The sequence below is a fragment of the Citrus sinensis genome, chromosome 2 (assembly GCF_022201045.2).
Source record: "Citrus sinensis cultivar Valencia sweet orange chromosome 2, DVS_A1.0, whole genome shotgun sequence".
NCBI classification, from domain to species: Eukaryota; Viridiplantae; Streptophyta; class Magnoliopsida; order Sapindales; family Rutaceae; genus Citrus; species Citrus sinensis.
In genome coordinates, this window is record NC_068557.1 from 20,103,418 (window position 1) to 20,122,992 (window position 19,575).

General features: G+C 35.8%; 5 protein-coding genes across 9 annotated transcripts; 3 read left to right on the forward strand and 2 right to left on the reverse strand.

Moving 5' to 3' along the window:
- Nucleotides 1–28: 28 nt before the first annotated feature.
- LOC102628883 (putative BPI/LBP family protein At1g04970) lies at nucleotides 29–3,987 on the reverse strand. Its single transcript, XM_052433740.1, has 6 exons — nucleotides 3,442–3,987; nucleotides 2,629–2,768; nucleotides 1,813–2,164; nucleotides 1,042–1,290; nucleotides 546–671; nucleotides 29–449 (listed from the first exon to the last, which is right to left on the reverse strand). The coding sequence occupies exons 1-6, from the start codon at nucleotides 3,865–3,867 to the stop codon at nucleotides 234–236; spliced, it is 1,509 nt and encodes a 502-aa protein (XP_052289700.1). The 5' UTR covers nucleotides 3,868–3,987; the 3' UTR covers nucleotides 29–233.
- Nucleotide 3,988: 1 nt separating this feature from the next.
- LOC102629348 (uncharacterized) lies at nucleotides 3,989–7,902 on the forward strand. 2 transcript variants are annotated; one of them, XM_006469515.4, is made up of 11 exons: nucleotides 3,989–4,337; nucleotides 4,602–4,735; nucleotides 5,393–5,474; nucleotides 5,582–5,652; nucleotides 5,785–5,886; nucleotides 5,969–6,058; nucleotides 6,683–6,757; nucleotides 6,866–6,898; nucleotides 7,018–7,095; nucleotides 7,347–7,406; nucleotides 7,493–7,902. In XM_006469515.4, exons 1-11 carry the CDS (start codon nucleotides 4,283–4,285, stop codon nucleotides 7,661–7,663), a joined length of 951 nt encoding a protein of 316 aa, XP_006469578.1. In that variant the 5' UTR covers nucleotides 3,989–4,282; the 3' UTR covers nucleotides 7,664–7,902. The 2 variants fall into 2 exon arrangements, with proteins under 2 accessions (XP_006469578.1, XP_052289706.1); XM_052433746.1 differs by lacking the exon at nucleotides 6,683–6,757.
- A 1,020-nt stretch (nucleotides 7,903–8,922) lies between these two features.
- Nucleotides 8,923–10,280, forward strand: LOC102627510 (eukaryotic translation initiation factor 1A). 2 transcript variants are annotated; one of them, XM_006469506.3, is made up of 2 exons: nucleotides 8,923–9,088; nucleotides 9,633–10,280. In XM_006469506.3, the coding sequence occupies exon 2, from the start codon at nucleotides 9,644–9,646 to the stop codon at nucleotides 10,079–10,081; it is 438 nt and encodes a 145-aa protein (XP_006469569.1). In that variant the 5' UTR covers nucleotides 8,923–9,088; nucleotides 9,633–9,643; the 3' UTR covers nucleotides 10,082–10,280. The 2 variants fall into 2 exon arrangements, with proteins under 2 accessions (XP_006469569.1, XP_006469570.1); XM_006469507.3 differs by having other exon boundaries at nucleotides 8,930–9,088; nucleotides 9,630–10,280.
- A 477-nt stretch (nucleotides 10,281–10,757) lies between these two features.
- Nucleotides 10,758–12,953, reverse strand: LOC102628194 (protein IQ-DOMAIN 33). Of its 2 annotated transcripts, none has more exons than XM_025094895.2 (6): nucleotides 12,488–12,953; nucleotides 12,149–12,415; nucleotides 11,848–12,048; nucleotides 11,619–11,732; nucleotides 11,152–11,529; nucleotides 10,758–11,031 (listed from the first exon to the last, which is right to left on the reverse strand). In XM_025094895.2, the coding sequence occupies exons 1-6, from the start codon at nucleotides 12,557–12,559 to the stop codon at nucleotides 10,930–10,932; spliced, it is 1,134 nt and encodes a 377-aa protein (XP_024950663.1). In that variant the 5' UTR covers nucleotides 12,560–12,953; the 3' UTR covers nucleotides 10,758–10,929. The 2 variants fall into 2 exon arrangements, with proteins under 2 accessions (XP_024950663.1, XP_052289066.1); XM_052433106.1 differs by having other exon boundaries at nucleotides 11,842–12,048.
- Nucleotides 12,954–14,527: 1,574 nt separating this feature from the next.
- Nucleotides 14,528–19,530, forward strand: LOC102627223 (transcription initiation factor TFIID subunit 6). 2 transcript variants are annotated; one of them, XM_025095176.2, is made up of 13 exons: nucleotides 14,528–14,781; nucleotides 15,008–15,094; nucleotides 15,179–15,280; nucleotides 15,369–15,477; nucleotides 15,713–15,781; nucleotides 15,984–16,084; nucleotides 16,174–16,311; nucleotides 16,405–16,500; nucleotides 17,324–17,448; nucleotides 17,693–17,825; nucleotides 18,614–18,739; nucleotides 18,862–18,970; nucleotides 19,079–19,530. In XM_025095176.2, exons 1-13 carry the CDS (start codon nucleotides 14,656–14,658, stop codon nucleotides 19,453–19,455), a joined length of 1,698 nt encoding a protein of 565 aa, XP_024950944.1. In that variant the 5' UTR covers nucleotides 14,528–14,655; the 3' UTR covers nucleotides 19,456–19,530. The 2 variants fall into 2 exon arrangements, with proteins under 2 accessions (XP_024950944.1, XP_006469568.1); XM_006469505.4 differs by lacking the exon at nucleotides 15,713–15,781 and having other exon boundaries at nucleotides 14,529–14,781.
- The last annotated feature ends 45 nt before the right edge of the window (nucleotides 19,531–19,575 follow it).

The following is a 19,575-nucleotide window of genomic DNA, read 5'->3' on the forward strand; positions in this document are numbered from 1 at the left end:
AAAAAATTGAATTTCTTAGCAGTGAAAATGTTAAAAAACCATGTATCAAAATAAATAAATAAATAAATATTTGAAGTTTTTTTTATCAAACTTGTACACTGAAAAGCTGGTGAAGAAGAACTGTAGCTGAAGCCTAAATATCAACAACTCTGTACAAAGGCGTTAGAATCTGGAAAACTGAAACTTTGTTTGCTTTCCCTGCAAGCATTTCCAGGACTCCTTGAAACCTTAATTTATGTGTATCTATTGGAAAATGGAATGAAAATCTGATTAAGATTGTGTGAATCTGCATATGCCACATCGCTGCAAACTGTAATCTTCGAACTTGAGCATATAATCTCAGCACTCTTAACGGTGAAACCGTGAATGATGGGCAAAGGGAAGCCTTGTCCGAGATGGGAATTTACATATGGCACAAAAACGGTTTGGATAACTGCCCACACCACCGGCTGCAGGAATCGAATAAGATGTGAACTTTTCATCAGTTAACTAGTAACTTGCCAATTTTTATCAATGTACTTATTTTGGTAAGTAAAGAAGCATGCCTGAATGAGATACAACCGCAGTTTACCAATTTTGCTCCAAGTCAATGACATCGTAAAGCCGTTCAATTTCACACTACCACCAAGGTTATTACGTAAGATTTTAACTGAACATGAGCCATGAATAACCTGTACCAAAGTAGCACAAGATTGTGATATTCAATATAAAAGCCTGAGGATTAATCAATTTTGATCACGTACACCACAAAGTTACATAAATTTGAACACTGCAGAATGTAAATGCCACAGAAAATGGAAAAGGAAGACAATGCTCAAGCATGCGAATTGCACCTTCTCAGCTGACACCTTGAGTCCATTAAGCTATCAGCCCATCATTAATATCCCATTGATATTGGTGATACAAGTTTCAAGAACTATGGACTAATGAAGACCAATTATGCAATAGGGGTGAAGTAAATGCAAAAATAGGCAAAACTGCATAAAGAAACAAAGGAAGTAGAGTATATATACAAGTTTTGCTACATATCTATAAGCTTACCAATGAAATGCAAGCAACTGGTATCACTTCGCCTGATTCCAAAACATCAATGATCAAGTCTGCATGAACTGTGGCATCAATGTTATCCTCTGCAACCCTTATGACTGGAGGGGAAGATAAAGAGATATTCAAATTCATATCATCATTTGGGTATTTTCTGTACAGTTGAGGAATGATAAACCTCCATCCCGCTGTGTTTAAAAGGGACTGATCTGGTACTTTATCCACAGTCCATTGCATAAATTCTGCCTAACAAGGGAAAAACAACTTCCATTTAAACTTACAGACCTTTATCCACAGTCCATTGCATAAATTCTGCCTAACAAGGGAAAAACAACTTCCATTTAAACTTACAGACCAGACAAATATAAGAATATGATAAAAAAAGCATATACTTTCAAGAATTTTTTTTTTTTTTTTGGTTTGGCAGTAGTAAGCAACCATGATTCTAGATACTCAACACCAATGTTTCACCAAAATCTAACTCAAAATTACTCATGGATATGACAACGTTCATGATATGAAGATAGATCTAACTCATTGCAGAGTAAATCCTAGTTCAATCTGATGGAATAATTTGAAATGGTGGTCAATGCCCCCATTGGGTCCAATAACTTAGCTCAAGGCATCATTCTACACTACCTAACATGAATACAAGGCAAAATTCCTGTGAAAAATCAGGTAGCCACTGCCAAAAACCTCATCACTTAAGAAACTTATAGAGCACAGTTCAGTCGGTATAGTTAATAAAAGTTAAATTTCCAAACTTACATCATAATATAAGGCTGATGCAGAGTTCAAGACGGTTTCATCTAGTGAAATTCCAAGCATTTTAGATTGATCTGAGCAAAAGACAGGAGGTTGCAAATTACTGTTGTAGTAGTTAGGGATTGAAGCCTTCTTCCTTGCTGTAAATAACCCATTGATGTCAAACTCAATTGAAGAACTAGTCAATAAAGGATTATCCACAAAGGTAATATTCAAAGAAGCATGATCATCCACTGGAATTTCTTTTGGAAGAGATTGTAGCAATGAATCAAGCTTTGAAATCCCTTCTTTAAGTTTCTTGGTTATAGCATTTTCCACTGCAGACACTATTTGCTCTTCAAACGCATTGATCATTCTGAAAAACAAAGAAAAAATGGTTAAAATCAAAGGAAAGAAATTATTGCTCCTATTATTCAATGAAAAGAAGAACAATTGGTGCATATAAGGCACTGCAGCGGCATCTGCAAGGATAAACAAAATTCAATGGGGAAAGCAAAATCATTTGCCGTCAGAGCTGTTAGAAATAAAGTAAATGATAAAAGAACAAACTATGGAGTTCTTCTGGCATGGGGCACAGCACAAAACATTCAACCCACAGAGCCATACAGTTTTAATAACCAGACAGGAAGAAAAGGGTCTCCAGATATAGCAAGATACAACTTCCAGTTTCAGCAAACAAAGTTGTAAAATTGCAGGATCCCCAAGATATGATATTTAAGAGATGATAGATGCATAACATTCCATAAGACAGCCAACTGAAAATACAGAGTGCAGATAACAACTAAAACAAACAGCCTAAAACAATAAAAAATGACTTACCCTTGATAGAGCCAAGAAGCTCCTCCATCCAATTTTATAGAGATGTCTTTGACGTAGCAACCACAGTCAACAAGGGAAAGCTTCAGAGTTCCTTTTTGAGTCTCTAAGCCTAAAGTGAGCCCCACTTGCATGCCTTCAACCTTAACCAGAAGCAGCACTACATCAAATTTCCCTTTTTCTTTTGAAGACAAAAAGAATACAGAGGATAATCAAACAACAATGATAAAGCATCGCCTCTAAGACTAGCAACAACCTTAATAATCTAAAATTACACCACTATAAAAGCATATCTAAGGAAAACCTCTACAGCCACAAGCCAGTAAAATTGTAAAAACAGAAATTAATTCCAAAATTGTCTCAGTGCCCTGTATCACAATGGCAGCAAAAATCACCAACAGTACCAATTACAAATGAAACACAAAAATTATGTAGCCAAAAAAAAAAAAAAAAAAAATCCTTTAATGATTGAAAATCAATCACATAGTATGCAAAGACAGACATTTTCAATACCCATTTTCTATGAAGTCCTTTCTCTAATTTCAATAAAACATGTAAAAGCCAAATCACTAGCTACACTTAAAGCACAAAACCTACAAACCGGACTCATAACTCGATATAACTCGATAAAACAGCATTCCGAGATGCAAATCTATACACCCCATTAGTAATTGCAGACTATTTTAGTAACATTTGTCTACCAACATCACCAGTTACACATAAAGTATAGCAAGAAACTTACTTTCAAAAAATAAATAAATAAATCTTATTTGCATAAAATGTTATAAGAACTCAACATTAAACAAAATAAACTACCTGAACAGAAGCGATTCCATGATCAGAAATCTCAATGGGCAAAAGCCAAGTGGTGTATTCATAAAACCAATTCGCACTCAAATTACACGTGGTCCCGTAGGCAACAAATACAACACCAGTGTCCCCCGGCTTAACGTAAGAGGACAAAACATCGATGTTATATATCGTGATGTTTGATAAGACCATGCGAACATTGCCCAAAATTGGGATTTTAACAGCCCTTTCAATCTTGGGTAGCGCTAACGGGATTATTGAAGAGATTGCTTTCGTTATGAGCAAGTCCTTTACAAAGTCGAGGCCCGTTTGAGATATAATTATTGATGTGAAGGATTCTTGGTTTGAGGCGCCAACTTGGGCTTGTGAAGAGAAGAAAGATGACGTTATCAAGAGAAGAAGAAGCGGGAGAATTTTTGATAAAATTTTCATTTTTTTTGGAATTGAAATTATCAGTTATTCCCCCCCGCTCTCGGTGTTAGGTTCACCGTTCACGGCAATGGCATTGGCGGGGCTTGAAGACGCGTGGAAGTGGTAGGCGGGTGGTAACTGTCAAAAGAATAACAACGTTAACTCCATTTTAATCTTTCTTTTCCCGCGAAATGTCCAAAATGACCATTATATTTTCCATTTCATTTTTTAAAATCGAGAAATATATCAAACAAAATATGGCATCTTGCAAATTGCAATCTTGGCTTTAGCAATAATTGAAAAGGGGTATTCTAGAACTTTCATCTAATTTTTTTGGACTCGTTTCACAGTTTCCTTTCCTTGCTTCAAGTGAACCCAACATTATTCTTGGGCCTGAAACGAGGAAACGACGACCGACGCCTCAACCTGCAAAACAATGGCGTTGCAGGCTGGAGTCTCAACTTCCAAAGTCATTGTGCTTCTCGGCGCAGGTCGCTCTCTGCAATCATTTTCAGTCCTCTTATAATCACAGACCGATTAAAATCATTAAATTTGATATGATTTTAAAGTGTTAGTTTTACTAAATATGTGTAACGTTTTAAGTATGCTATCAGAATTTCTCAGAAGTCATTGGTAAAAATTCATTTTTTTCTTTTTTCTGTTTATTGGACGTAGTTATTGTCGTAAGTTTAATTTCATCTAGTAATTTATTGTTTATTTATTTTCTTTGCCTTTAATCTTGGTCAATGATTTAGGTTTGACCGGTTCAATTGTTTTGAGGAGCGGAAGATTGTCTGAGATAATTGCACAGCTTCAAGAGTTGCTTAAGGGTGTGGATGAAGTTCAGATTTCGCCATTTAAGTACGATAGCGCACTTCTTGCTGCTCAGGTACTGCCAATTGTTTGCTTCATTGAGGGTGTTTGAAAGAAAAAGTGTAAGAAAATTGCTTGTCTTTTCTCAATATTTTAAGGGATGTGAGTGCTACTTGGATGATTTAGTATTAAGGTATCTAAGGTGGCCTGGCAATTGACATCTTGAACTTCTATCTAGGTTATTACTTATTGAGAATACGCTAATTTTGTGTTTAAGACCAAAAATGTTGAAAATTTAAGTTCTGTAATTTGTCACTTCATCTAGGCCTATTACTGTGAGTTACCTCTGATTATTTGGCAGCTTTAACTTTTTGTATTGATGATCCTTCTTTTAAAGGGAGTGGCTGTGATACAAGTTATAACTATACCTGACATGTTAGAATTGTAGCTGGAATTGTTAGATTAGCGACCTAAAAGTTTTGGAGTTGTAACCTCTATCATCAAGACAACCCTTGTATAGTATCCTAACCATATTTAAACTGTAGCAACCTGTTAATGTTGGAATAGGTAATTTTCAAAACAATGGTAAATTGTTTTCTTTAGCTGGGTCCTTTCTGTTTTTACTTCTTCTATACAATGAAGGTCACTCTGATTGTTGGAAATTATCTTCGTTATTCATCCTCATGAGGGATGTACTTATTATTTATGTACTTCTTTCTGCCTTTACCTTCAGATTCAACAATTGTCACAAGAGATCAAAGAGTTAACATTATCCAATCCTGTAACCATCTTCAATGGGAATCCATCTTCTAGCGGTATGTGCATCAGTCTCTATTGAACCCAAAAGAAAAAAACGCATATGAGTATATAACCCAGTATTAATAAGCTGCTAAGATCTTATGCATTTCTTCTGCACATATAGGGGGTTATTCTTCTTATTTAGCTCCAGCTGCTGCCATTGGAGCAATGGGATATTGTTACATGTGGTGGAAGGTGAGTCTTTTTTACAACTTCTAACTCAAAGCCTGAGCATTTGCCAGCACAATGGCTTCTGGTGTTGTGTTATTTAAGCTTGTTGTTTTTGCTGATTACATCATATTTTTTTTGCTCTTATCTTATTCACAGGGATGGTCATTGTCAGATGTAATGTTTGTCACAAAGCATAACATGGCAAATGCTGTTGCATCTGTGTCAAAGCAGTTAGAGCATGTATCTGAAACACTGGCTGTAAGTAGATTTAGGTTGCCTTCTACTTGATTACTTGTTTACCATATGGCAATTCTCTAACTTATACAGACTACTTCTGCAGTCAACAAAGAGACAACTATCAAAGAGGCTGCAAAACTTGGACTGGAAGCTGCAGGAGCAGATAGAAACGTCTAAGCTCATTGCAAATGATGTACATCATCTTTTTGAGCTATCTGCATCTTTTGAAGTAACTAAGACGTAGGAGCTGCTGTCTATTCAAGTCAGCTAATCTTGTTAACAACATAGGATCAAACAGTGTCGCTTTCTCTTAGCTGTCGAAATAAATTTTGAAAATCCTTACCCACATGCTAAAAGAGATACCATAAGATTTAAAAGGTGAAATAAATCAATCCAGATGCGAACCTGTTCCTTGTCATTTACTGCTCCTCACTTTTGTAGATCCTGACAGTTGATGATGATTAGAAGACCAAATTTTGTACATCCTGACAGTTGATTATGCTTAGAAGATCAATTAGAGAATGGCGGCATTGTATCTTCAACAATGAAGAACATTAAGTGTTTGTAACATTAATTAAGAGAGTTTTGTGTCCATATGGATATTTAATTCCTTTTAAGATTACACCGTGTAATTCTTTTCTATTTTGGGTATGAAATTTGGTACTTTATTCATTAAAATAGAATACTATACACGATCTGGACTTTGGATCCTAATCAAGTGAAAAAAGAGGGGATAATGTAGAGGCTGCATCTTGCATCTAGCTACACAAAGGAACTTTGCTTATGCTGCTCGTTTTCATTGTTTACTTGCATACGGGTAGATGTGATGAATTCAAACCTTTCTCAAATTGGGTTTGACATTGAAATGATTCGTCAAATGGTAGCTGGCTTGGTGAGTTTCAATTCTCTGTCTAAATAACTCTAATTTATAACTAGCATGCAAATTTGGTAAGCTCACAACATTACTTGCTGATGCATTGTCTTTCAATGATTTCAACAGGAAGGAAAGCTTGAGCTTCTTGAGGGCAAACAGGTTATATTTGAATTGTGCAACTGAAAGGAGTACCTTCTGCTTTAATTCTGCTTTAAGTAATTACTCAAAAAACAATTTTTAATGTTTGATATTTACTCTTTTCCTTGAACATCATGCAGGATATGGCTAACTCAGGTCTCATGTATTTATGTCAAGTCGCTGGAGATGTTAAGAATGCTTTAACTCAACCTTTCCAGGTTAGATGGTCCCTTTGTCTCTTTCTGCCTTGTTCCTAAATTAGCGTAGTAAATGAGTACAAGGAGATTGCCCTAACAAATTCAGGTTACGTGCCCGCCCTTCTTCAAATGCATAACCCTTATTTTACTTAATCCTCCCTGCTCCGGAGGATGGGCAATTGGGCATATAGGTGGTCAATTGGTCATGTATTCATTATTCCTTATTCTCTATTGACCTACTGATTAAATCACTATTTTTTGTACTTAAGCAGGAGGTGAGTGCTCAGCTACCATATCATCCATCAGTGAGGTATGAGGATAACTCATTGAAGGTATGTTAGGTACTAGATATCATTTATTTTGCTTGTATCTTTTTAGATTCTTTCAGTGACATGGTCTAATAATAATAATCTTCCAGGGTCTCCAATTCCTGACGGAAGCTAATGAGTCTCCGGTGATTGAGAAATCAATAAGCACGAAGAAAATTGATCATGCCAACTACCTTAGTGAGCAAATCCCTGCCATCAAGACCAAGCTACACAGGTCATATCCAATTGGAATTTCTGTGATAGACCTTGTAAAGTCTTGACATGTGATTATTTTTGGTTCCTTGCATTTATAATCAATTTTTTACTCATCACAGCAAGAACATTCATGCTTTGCAGAATTCATTTATTTGATTCACAGCAATAAAAAATAGCTGTGACATGTGATTTATGTACCCTCGTCTGTCCAAAAGAATGTAGAACACAAGTCTTTGCAGTCTGTAATTACAATTTTTGAGTATTATACAAAAATGAAATAAGACAGTGTTCTCAATTGTGTCAATGACAATGCGCAGTCGTAATCTATGGGAAGCGTTCTAGAATAGCACTTTGTTCAATTGTTTCTTTTCAGTTATTAAGACGTAAAAAACGCAACTTACAAAACTAGTTAATTATGCAAAGTATATTCTTATAAAAAAAAAAAACCACTTGGCCTTTGGGCGAGTGGCTAGAACCTTACTCTCATAACTGTAAAGGTAGTGGTTCGAGTCCTTGCAACGCATGTATGGACTTATTTTTTAAAGGCAGTTAGCATCCTCAAATATTAAAAAGGGTAAAATTAGAGCAATACTATATAAAAATTAATGTAAATTAGTCTCAGTAATTGTCTGATTATAAATATCAATTATAATTTCATACAATATAAATTGTAATCTAAGTATTAATCTCATATAATTCAAAAAAAAAATATTCTTATAAAAACATAAAAGTAAAAATGAACTATGCATTGACATTATTAATTTTTGGGCTTTGTGACTATGTCAACATTTTCAGTAGGCCTTTTGGCACTTCTCAAAATCCCTCTTAAAATCTCTTTTTAATTGAATTTATTTGAATAACCTAATACATTTTTTATTTTGAATGAAAATTCAATTAAGTACTTAGATAAATTATTTTGACGAATTTTTTTATGCCTAAGCTATTTTATAATTTATATTTATATTTTAAATTTTAATAAAAAAATATTTTTTTAGAAAATTATAAGAGTTTAGAGTTATAAAGATAGAAATTATATAAACAAAAGAAAAAAAAATCAGATAAATTATTTATACAATTTATACAATTTTAAAAGGAAATTTTGGGTAAATTTTTATATGAAAATAGTTGATTTTATATATGGATTAGTATTTTGTCAATGATACTGAGGATCGGAAATGAAATTAGAAAGGTTGTTATAAGGATTTTAAAGGGTTGTTAAAAACACTAACTTTTTTTCTTAGCTAAACTAGTTGAGCGGCCCCAATAACCTTGGCACTGTGTAATTCTGGACACCCCTTTTGATGTGACTGTATTCATAAATAAAACGGGGTATATTTAGTAAATCTGGGTCAGTTAGGCCACAATAGCCGACAGCTTGACCTGATCTTTTCGGTACAAAAACGCTAGGGTTCGTAATTATAACTTCTCAGAAACAGATTGATTTCAATCTTGCTGCTTTTTAACTCTCCGACTCCACCTCTCCCCCAAAGGTATGCTCGTTCCTCCTCTTTTCAATTTAATTTCCTTTTTTCTTCCTGATTAGTATTCGAAATCGACTAAGTTCGTTTACGGGGTAAATTTGTTGTTTTTTTTTTAATCAGTTTGTTTTAGGATCATTATCTGTATCGCTTTGTTCTACGATCCGTTTAGGTTTAACTGTTCTTTTTAACTAGAGCTGAAAATCCTTGTTTTCCAATTTTATTAAATTGATCAGTTGCGATTGAGCTGCCTAATCAGTTATTAGAATTACGTTTTGTTAATTTTCTGATTAATCATGCTTTCCAATTTAATCATTAATCTTATTTAACTTGAAGATCGAAAAAGTATATCTTGTTTGTTTGCTATTTCTGATGAAACCCTAGTCATTGAGCAAAGTTTGCATCTGGGTTGTATGTGGTACTCTTCAGAATTAATCCAAAATTTAATTTAAACTATAGCGGTGCTGCTTTGTAAATTTTGAATGTATAGGCTGCGTTAGATTTCTTTTTTCTTTTTATTTAAATCTTAAATAACCAATATTTATATTGGTAGTAGAATTAGAAACCATGCCGAAGAATAAGGGAAAGGGAGGAAAGAACAGGAAGAGGGGAAAGAATGAAGCTGACGACGAGAAGCGTGAGCTTGTCTTCAAGGAAGACGGACAGGAATATGCCCAAGTCCTTCGTATGCTCGGCAATGGTCGGTGTGAAGCTATGTGCATCGATGGAACCAAGCGTCTTTGCCACATCCGTGGGAAGATGCACAAAAAGGTTTGGATTGCAGCTGGTGATATAATACTTGTTGGCCTACGTGATTATCAGGATGACAAGGCTGATGTCATCCTCAAGTATATGCCCGACGAGGCAAGGCTTCTGAAGGCTTATGGTGAACTTCCAGAGAGTACCCGTCTCAATGAGGGCATTGCTGGTGGTCTTGATGAAGAGGATGATGGCGCTGATAATGATTACATCGAGTTTGAAGACGAAGATATTGATAAGATCTAGGCTCCGAGAATCGACTCTGTCTGGGGTTTATGTTCAATATTTAGCAAAAATGGAGTATGCCAATGTATTGGTTACTTAAAAGCTGAAAATATGTGTTTGCAGCTTATATATTTGGAATTTTTAATGGTGAGCCTGTCATATTTTGTGTAACGCCTATTACTTGCTTATTAATTTTGTTTAGTTCTGCACTTTTTTTGAAGTGGTATTTCTAGAATGGAATCTTATACTGGTATGGTGCAGATCTTTAATGTCAATAATAATTTGTTGTGGCAATTAGGAAGACGGTAAAGTGCCGGAATCTTTTTATCGTAGTTTGTGTTAAAACTTGTGTATTGATTTGCCGATTGCTATGAATTTTCCTATCCACGCAGAATTGCATCATAAAAGGTATTGATGCTTGGCATTGTATATGCTTGGTATTTTGTTTGACGGTACGTGTTATGTTAATTTAATCAGGATGTCATTTTTTCATAGTGACTGTAATGCTGTTGTGTTTTGTGGCTATGCTCTGTGATTACAGCATTCTTAGTTTTATCAGAGTTTTAAGTTTCCACTTTTCATCCCATTCAAGGTTTCTTGAACATAGGTTCCTCTTCTTCACCTGACTGGATTTCTTTTCTTACTTTTGTAGTATGTGTTTCTGGAGCAAGATTCTTGCTTTGTTTGATGGCTGGGATGTGGCTAACAAGTTAATTATTAAGATAAACATAGCATAGAAAAGGCAATTTGATATGCCTAGAAGCCATGCAACGATGATTTACATTAAAAGTACTAGCATGAAGCCGACATTATCTTTATAGATGAAAAGGGGATATGGATCTGTTGCTGCTCCGGCGATCATGTGATTCTTAACCAGTTGTATCGCTGCACTTTATTTCTTTCTTGTTCCCTATTTGCTTTTGCATCTTCTTATCAATTTCACTCTCCTTTGAGCTATTTTTCCTGCTTACCTGTAGCAAATTGAAGGTTCTCAAGTCCCAAATTTGCATTAACCATATTCATTGCTAAATTTTAGTAAAATATTCTCTCTTTAGACAGGTATTCTAATAATTATTGTGAGGAAGTTCTACCTTGCTACCCTCTTTTGGGCACTGGTAGCTGGGCACAGTTTTCCGCCTTGACACTGTTCTTGTCTTTTTCAGCCTATTCTTGGTAGGCTTGAAGTCATCCGTCTCTGCTGCTGTAGTTACTGAAAAGCTGTCAAGTTGTACAGATACCTCATTGGATCCACAGCTTTCCTTTTCTTCCCCTGCTACATCGAAAAAACCTTTTCTCACCATGAGTCTTTGATCGTTGGCTCTAAATGGCTCAAGTTGATTGCTTGTATGACTTTCAACAGAGGATCTCTCAGGAACCCGGGTTGCCATCCACCGTTCTAGCCAGCTCCATCCCATGTTGAGTTCTGCGCCATCAGATTTTCTTTCTTTCTTCTTTGAACAGATTCTCAGCTTTAAATCAAGTGGATGGAACTAAAGTTAGGTTGGCATTTGGCTTTTTAATTCTTTGTTTACATTCAGACCAAGTACTCAAGCTATACCTGCTGTGAAAAGGCATATGCTAGAGCTCTCTCTCGCCTGGTCGAAGCTTCCAGTCTGTTCTGAATCCTCATTTTTGATACATTGCTACTGACTGTGCTATCATCCCAGTCTTCCTGTTAATATCATCTCAAAAAAACAAATCAAAGTCAGGTGAGATTCCTTAGTTCAGCCAACATATGTCACCCCATATAACTATTTTGTTAACATTCTTCTTTGCTTTACCTTTACCCTGAAAATCTGAGTTCTGGCTTTTTGATGCACATGGCGAGTCACAGCAGTGCTTTCTTCTCCAAATGAGGATCCTTCTACAGAATTTCCGGTTTGCACTTCAATTGATGTGCCCATAGACTCCCTACTTGGACTCCCCCTCCCTGAAACAGGCTCCTGCTTACTATCATTTGCTTTGTCTTCTTCATTCCGACGTGTAGCCTGAAAATCAAGTACCATAATGACTATAAAGAGTCACAGTTCCATAATTGTAGGAACTACTTATTCTATTGTGTATACAAATATGTAAATAGAGCTTAACCAGAAAGCGTCTAAATGCTGACTGAATAATGATCGCGGCATCTTCTTCATGGAATAATTTGGACATTGAATTACGCTTTTCCTTTGTCTCCACACTCTGAATATCTCCCTTGTCTGTTAAGTCTTCTACTATAGGCTGTGTGACGGTAGCCTCAGAGCTCTTAACCGAAGCAGAATCTTCCTCTGCAAGAACTGAATTGAATTCTTCACCACACGCGTATAATCTTACTGGCCTCCATTTTCTCTTTTCCACCACACTACTTGCCCGCTACATCAATTAGATAAAAGAAATTGGTCATAATAGATTCAAGATTACAAAAGTTATGTTATGGAGACTTACGCTGGTCCCTTGAGTGCTGACAGACCGGCTTCTAGAGAAGACACTCCTAACAAACTCTCCAGTAATACCCATCTCGGGGAGTAAACAATCAACGCCAATGCAGAAATCTCGTATGAGATGTTTTCAATTATTTAAGAAACCACCAGAGGCAGTGAGGTACTAAAAGATTCCCGGAATTATTGTTTATGTCGTAGAAAAGTTGAAACCCGCAAGTGGCATTCTTTACTCGGTTGTTTTCAGGAGACTATTAAGCCTCACTGAACTATTATTTATAACGGTCGGTGAACAACTAATTCTGTTAGTATTTTGATAACCTATATGTTAGCTATTATTATGTCTGAATGTTTGCAGGTTTTGTCAGAGCTTTAGAGCTGGACTTGTGAGCTTTAATTCCAAAATAATAGAAACTGAAAAAGTTACAAAAGAAAAAAAAAGAGATTAGATGGAAGCTTAAAAACTTCACTTTACGCACATGGGTTGCAGCACATTGGGCTCGCAAAGTTTGCTTGCTATTGGGGCTATGTCTATTCCTTTCTGCTTCCTGCTCTTAAAGTGCTTCTCCTTAAATTTCTTGCTTCTATTCCATTATCTTAAACATGAAAAACACGACGATTACTTTTAGCAGCTGTTTGTTTAATTCAAACATGACAATCACTTGCTTCTCTATATCATTCACTAGATACCAAAACCGTCTAATGTATTGCTGTGGTAACTGGTAAAATGAAAACGCAGGCTTTGGAATCTTGTGTGGTTTAAAGCAACTTCCAGAAGTGCTTTTGAGAGCAGCATAAGTGATCATGACTTGCCATGTTTGCACCTAAAGACAACTGAACTTTCATTACCAAGAACAGCAATGTTCTGGACTCAATATACCCACATGGACAACGACTAATATCCAAAGCAATTAGTTATCAAATAAAAGTTTACACATGAGAGAGCTGTTCTAATAGTATTAAATTTAACTGTTTAGTACTTAGTATAGGGACGTGGGCTTCTAGTAGCTGGGGATAAGATCAAAATAAAAGGATTGGCATGAAAATTAGAAATCATTGGTAATGTTGTAAGGACTCAGATGTGTGGACAGTGTGGTCCATAGAACTGCAAATGGTCAGACTGGCGGCCTATTCCATGTGAAAAATAATTGAGCCTAATTGATTTGTTTTAGCGAAGGCCAATCATATAATATAATGCCTCCACCTGTAGCTGGAAATTATAATCATCACAAACTTTCATGCTCAATTTCTCCCCTCCTTCCCCCACTCTGAGCAATAAGTGAGCATCCACAGATTTTAGGTTTGGTTTTCTACATAATGTTCAATACATACACTAATAGGAGTTTGCTTCTACTTATTGGTTACGAGTAATTTGATTTTTTAAAAAAAATCTGATTGTCTTCTATTTCATTGAGAATAACATCTTAATTAAAGAGAACTACTTTATGTGTAATTCCACTAGTCATAAATTATATTTTCTCTTTACGGTTTCCTATAATAGAGAATCAAGATTGGTGTTTAGTAGGTGAGATTTCTTATCTCTATCCAAATATATTAAAGAGAAAAAAAAGTTAAAAGTAATCCAAATTAGTGATCCGATGACAATCATTCATGTTTCAGATGTTGGGAATAAAAATTTAAATTATGAATAGGGTTGAGACATAGATTGATTCGGTTTTGAATCAAATTAAACCGACTGACTTTTGTCTAATATTATATAAACCAAATCGAATTGGTTCGGTCTTGTTTTTTTTTTTTTAATTTTAAACTATTAAATTCTTTATATTTTATGACTTTTTATTTTTGATTTTTTATATGAACGGATCAATTTTTTGTTAATTTTTCAAATCGAACCGTTTTTTTAAGCACCAACTTTTTAGCAGAGAGGTGAATAGGGATTTAGTGGACGGGTGTACTTAGCAAATACTTAGGGTGGAGCAAAAACTATAGCCCACAATTCAACGCCAAGGTTGGGCCAGGTTAAAAATTAGAACCCGGAAAACCGACCACTCTTTGTCCCTTGTATATAAGTACCATTCGGATCCTGAACCTGCAGCAGATCCGTGTTCATTAGTTACAGTCTAAAAACTTAATTCTTAAAAACATACGTGCGCACCTCAGTTGCAGAGTTGCAAGTAGAAAATGAAAAACTACTAAAAGCTAGAAGAAGAGAAAATGAGTATCGTACCAAAGGAAACAGTAGAGGTTATAGCGCAAAGCATTGGTATTAGTAATTTTTCTACCGATGCAGCGCTTGCCCTTGCTCCTGACGTCGAATATCGTATACGCGAAATCATGCAGGTAAAAATTAATTTTTAATTTTTGAATTATTTTTTTATTTATTAAACCTGAGATTATTATTGTTATTTTTAGTAGTATTATTATTATTGATTAAATGGAATACATTAAGCAGTTATGTTCTGTTAGGGTAAAGATATTTCGTTAGTTGAAGAAATAGACAAGTTGATTGAGCAAATTTGATAATTATTTTGCGGAATTAATGTAATTTCCTTAATCTGGACTATAGGAGGCAATTAAATGCATGCGGCATTCAAGGAGAACCACATTGACAACTGATGATGTTGATGAAGCTCTTAAATTAAGAAACGTGGAGGTGAGTTTCAAATTCTTTAATGGTATCAATTTTGGTGCTTGTTCAAATCTTTAATGTTTAACCTGTTTAATCGTCTGGTATCAGCCGGTGTATGGTTTTGCCTCAGGGGGTCCTTTGCGGTTCAGAAGAGCTATTGGGTATAGGGATTTGTTTTACCTTGATGACAAGGATGTGGAATTTAAAGATGTAAGGAGATTTATGGTTATTTGTTGGCTTTTATACTGAAATGGGTAGAAGCTATTATTAATTTTATGGGATTGTTTTTCACTTGTAGGTGATTGAAGCTCCTTTACCTCGAGCACCACTTGATACATCAATTGTCTGTCACTGGCTTGCTATTGAAGGAGTACAACCTGTAATCCCAGAAAACGCTCCGGTGCAAGGTTGGACTCTATATGTGGGCATTTCATCAAGTTTTGTAATATATCAGGCATAAAATTTGAATAGTTAGCATACAGTACGATGACCTATTTTCTAAGACTTCCTAGTATCTGGTGTGTTAGTATGTAAACCTGGGTTTCTTGCACATGCATACTGGTATGGGGAGGAGTACCAAGGCAGTGCCAGTTTGAGTGATCTTTTGCTTTGTTTTAGGTTTAAAAATGGGATATCTTGCAGGTTACAACTTTTTGTGGCAGAATAGCTATACAGGTGGTCTTGAATGCAATGTAGTCTGTGGTAGATTAGGTAAAGCTTTTCTTTTTTGGGGTTAAGTGTACGTGGTAAAATTACAAATTGAGACAGTTCTTCTTAAAACATTGGTTTTTTTAGTATTTCATGTTTATGATAATCTCAAGACCAAGATAACAGTGGGTATTAGTTGGTATTTAGCTATCTTTATTTGCCAAAATTTGGCACCTAATTTTAAATTGGTTTTCACTTTTCTCAGCAATTGCTGCTCCTTCTAATGGCACAAACAATGAACAGAAAGATGGGCTTCCTGTTGAGATTAAATTACCAGTAAAGCATATATTGTCTAGGGAACTTCAGGTTTGTAAAAATCTATCAGTGCTTATTTTATTATTCTGTTTTTCTTTTCTGCAACTTATTTTACTTTTCCTTTTCTGTCACCTTTGCAGCTGTACTTCGATAAAATCACTGAGCTTGCTGTGAGTAGGTCCGATTCAGTCCTTTTCAAACAAGCGTTAGTGAGCTTGGCCACAGACTCAGGACTCCATCCATTGGTTCCTTATTTCACATACTTTGTAGCTGATGAGGTGAGGAATTATAAGCATACTTTGTTAGCATGAACAGTTAAGGGAAATATTCGACAATTCTCATTCTAACTGATCCTTCTCCAATGATATCAGGTTTCTCGTGGTCTGAATAATTATTCCCTTTTGTTTGCTTTGATGCGTGTTGTTTGGAATCTTCTCCAGAATCCTCACATACAAATAGAACCTTATGTAAGTTAACCTTTAATTTATACAGTTTCATATAGAACTTCAATAAGCTAAGCCTATTCTTCAACTTCAATGTGGATGAAGCTCTGTTCAGCGGGCTCTTTTAAGGAAATCACATGCATTTCTACCATTCTTCTTGGACAATGTTAACTGCCAACCGTTTGACCTATATTCTGATTGTTTGAAAATTTTTGTTTAATTACTTGTTGGTGCTTAAGAGTAACTGGAACATATAAGTTTATGTGAGAGAAATTTGGAGCCTGTAATATTAACAAAAACCTGGAAAAAATTTGGTCATTAATGTTTAATAGAAAAAGATATTGTGGAAAAATTCTTCTAAGGAGAAAAAGGTGAATGTACTATCATTCTGATATTTTATCTAATTTGATTGATACTGAAAAGTACCAGCGGCATTCGGTCACTGAATTGTTATTTGAGCTGCAAATGTTGAGAGCATATATCTTCATGTGGTTTATTGATAAATCATGTTGTGTAAAACCATGTTACAATGGTCTTAATTGGACTCGGCTTAACTCACAACCCATGCATACTGAGTTTTCTGTCTGCTAGATGAATCCTTTTTTTTTTCCATTATATCCATTTTCTTGCTGCCACTTCCCGCTTCCCACTTCTTTTTATTTTTACATTTTGGTCTCGTCCTGATCAACTTAATTTCCTCGGACGTTTGTAGCTTTTGTTGCTTGTGGCTGTACAATCTTAGAGGGCCTTTTCTTTATGAGTAATTGTTCAATACATTGATATACCCTGCAGTTTGTTTGAAGGATCTCCTATTCATGAATCTGAGAAGGCATTCTTTTCTTGTCAGCTTCACCAATTGATGCCATCTGTGGTTACCTGCCTTGTAGCCAAAAGGTTGGGGAATAGACTTGCAGATAACCACTGGGAACTTAGAGACTTTACTGCAAAACTTGTTGCTGCAATATGTAAACGGTAAGACTTCTTTACTTAGATTTATGTTGTACATATTTAGAATATGATTCTGGAGGTGCCATCTTGACCGTCTAGAGCTGTACTTGGGCCTAAATTGGGTTCCCTTCTCATCCTCCCTTCTGACCTCAACTATTTCAGTTTAAAAAATGGTGTTCTATATATTCAGACAGATCTGTTTAACTTAGTCATCCATTTCTAACAGATATGTTATAATTAATTGATCTCTCACATTTGGCGTATGCAGATATGGGCATGTTTATAACACTCTTCAGACACGTCTAACCAAAACTCTTCTTAACGCACTTTTGGACCCAAAACGAGCATTGACTCAGCATTATGGGGCAGTCCAAGGGTTAGCAGCGCTGGGGCCGAATGTGGTATTCTCTTCTCTCATGCTATAGATGATTAAATAAAAATGTTATTATGTTTGAATGCAAATGAGTTTGCTTTTCATACATTTGGAAAGTTTCATGTGAATCCAATCTAACCCTGTCAATATTGGGTTTCGAGGAAGTAATGGAGAAGAGAGAACTAATAATTGTATTGAGAGGAGAATAACTGAAGGAGGGCGGAAAGCCTCACTATGCTCCTCTCTGATTTGGAGATGTTGTAACCCGAAAAGAATTAACTGAATTGATATTATGTTTCTGTGTGTGCACGCACCAAATTTCTTTCCAAGTCGTTGCATGGATGTACCTTTAATTATTTTGTATCATGTATCTTTCCTCTTATATATAAAGCTAGCAAGTTGAAGATATAAGATTTTGATGAGACATGATTACATTTTTGAAGTCTAGGATCAATAAATACTCTTTATCATATATTCTGAAAGATGTGATAGCAAATGCTCACTGTCAATTGTCTCTCTTCACTTCGTACAGATACTTTCTTCCTACTCCGCCTGTTGTACTAAACTTGAATTTCTTGATTGTGATTCTCTCAAATGGAGAAAAGAGAGAATTTATCTTTTAGCTATGATCAGTTTTGCTTGCCATATAAACTAACCAATACCATCAGTAAAAATTTTTTAACAAAACACTCCATGATTTGAGTTTCTCCCTGCAGATGATCATATCTTTGTTTTATGCCCTGTTTGAGCTCGTATCCTTTTTTATTAAGAATCTTTTAACATTTAGCTGTTTATGATGCTTCACTTTGCAAGTAGGTTCGCCTCCTCCTACTGCCAAATCTTGGTCCTTATCTAAGTCTTCTTGAACCGGAGATGCTTCTTGAGAAGCAAAAGAATGAGGTGAAGAGGCATGAGGCTTGGCGAGTTTATGGGGCCCTGCTGGTGAGACTTCCTTATTTTTTTCTCCCCCCTCCCCTGACATATATAATGATTGCATCAAACATCCAGTAGGATTAATTCTTAACAAGGATTTCTAATGAGTATAACTGGACTGCATTTTCCAGCAAGCAGCTGGTCAATGCATATATGATCGACTCAAGATATTCCCTCCTTTGTCATCTCTGCCTGCACGTTCTGTCTGGAAGACCAATGGAATAGTTGCTACTTTGTCAAGTAAGTCAGACAGAACCTAATTCTTCTATAACAAAGCTCTATGAATATTTTCTTTTTGGCTGAATAAAATAAATGAGTGATACCTGCTTCGCCTTGTACATATTCAAGATAAGCGGAAGACAAGCATGGATTTAGAAGAGCAGCCACCCCTCAAGAAAATTGCAACCGATGGACCGGTCGATGCTGTGTCAACCAGCTCCATGCCCACTCCCATGGAAGAGGATGCAACAGCTGCAACTCCTTTGGATAATTCTGATGCGGATCACCCCTCACCATCTTCTGTGCAGATTCCTCCTGATAGTGGGTCAGAGAGCAGAAGTAAAAGAGACAAGGGTGATAGTCAAGCTCAGAAGTTGTCAGCAATCCTTCCTCAAGTTTGGAAGGATGACTTAAATTCTGGTAAGCTTCTGGTTTCACTGTTTGAGTTGTTTGGTGAAGGCATTCTCTCCTTCATTCCAGCTCCTGAAATGTCTTTGTTCTTGTGAGCTGTTATGAAAGAATGATACTGTGGTGAATTATAAATATTTTATCAATGAAATTCGGCATTTTTGTGTGGCTCATGTTGATAATTTGGAATTAGGTGTTAGGCCCTTGGATTTGACCGT

Bases quoted from the DNA above. Each gene is read 5' to 3' on its own strand.
- LOC102629348 (XM_006469515.4), top strand. From the start codon at position 4,283: ATGGCGTTGCAGGCTGGAGTCTCAACTTCCAAAGTCATTGTGCTTCTC. The intron at 6,059-6,682 runs GTACATCATCTT...ACTTGCATACGG, and splicing joins CTAAGCTCATTGCAAATGAT to GTAGATGTGATGAATTCAAA. The intron at 7,096-7,346 runs GTTAGATGGTCC...GTACTTAAGCAG, and splicing joins CTTTAACTCAACCTTTCCAG to GAGGTGAGTGCTCAGCTACC.
- LOC102627223 (XM_025095176.2), top strand. From the start codon at position 14,656: ATGAGTATCGTACCAAAGGAAACAGTAGAGGTTATAGCGCAAAGCATT. The intron at 17,826-18,613 runs GTATTCTCTTCT...CTTTGCAAGTAG, and splicing joins CAGCGCTGGGGCCGAATGTG to GTTCGCCTCCTCCTACTGCC. The intron at 18,971-19,078 runs GTAAGTCAGACA...TACATATTCAAG, and splicing joins AATAGTTGCTACTTTGTCAA to ATAAGCGGAAGACAAGCATG.
- LOC102628194 (XM_052433106.1), bottom strand. From the start codon at position 12,559: ATGGGTATTACTGGAGAGTTTGTTAGGAGTGTCTTCTCTAGAAGCCGG. The intron at 11,733-11,841 runs GTAAAGCAAAGA...TGATATTAACAG, and splicing joins CTCAGATTTTCAGGGTAAAG to GAAGACTGGGATGATAGCAC. The intron at 11,530-11,618 runs GTATAGCTTGAG...CTTGATTTAAAG, and splicing joins CATATGCCTTTTCACAGCAG to CTGAGAATCTGTTCAAAGAA.
- LOC102627510 (XM_006469506.3), top strand. From the start codon at position 9,644: ATGCCGAAGAATAAGGGAAAGGGAGGAAAGAACAGGAAGAGGGGAAAG.
- LOC102628883 (XM_052433740.1), bottom strand. From the start codon at position 3,867: ATGAAAATTTTATCAAAAATTCTCCCGCTTCTTCTTCTCTTGATAACG. The intron at 2,165-2,628 runs GTAAGTCATTTT...TTTGTTTTTCAG, and splicing joins GCTTCTTGGCTCTATCAAGG to AATGATCAATGCGTTTGAAG. The intron at 672-1,041 runs GTAAGCTTATAG...ACTTTGGTACAG, and splicing joins CAGTTGCTTGCATTTCATTG to GTTATTCATGGCTCATGTTC.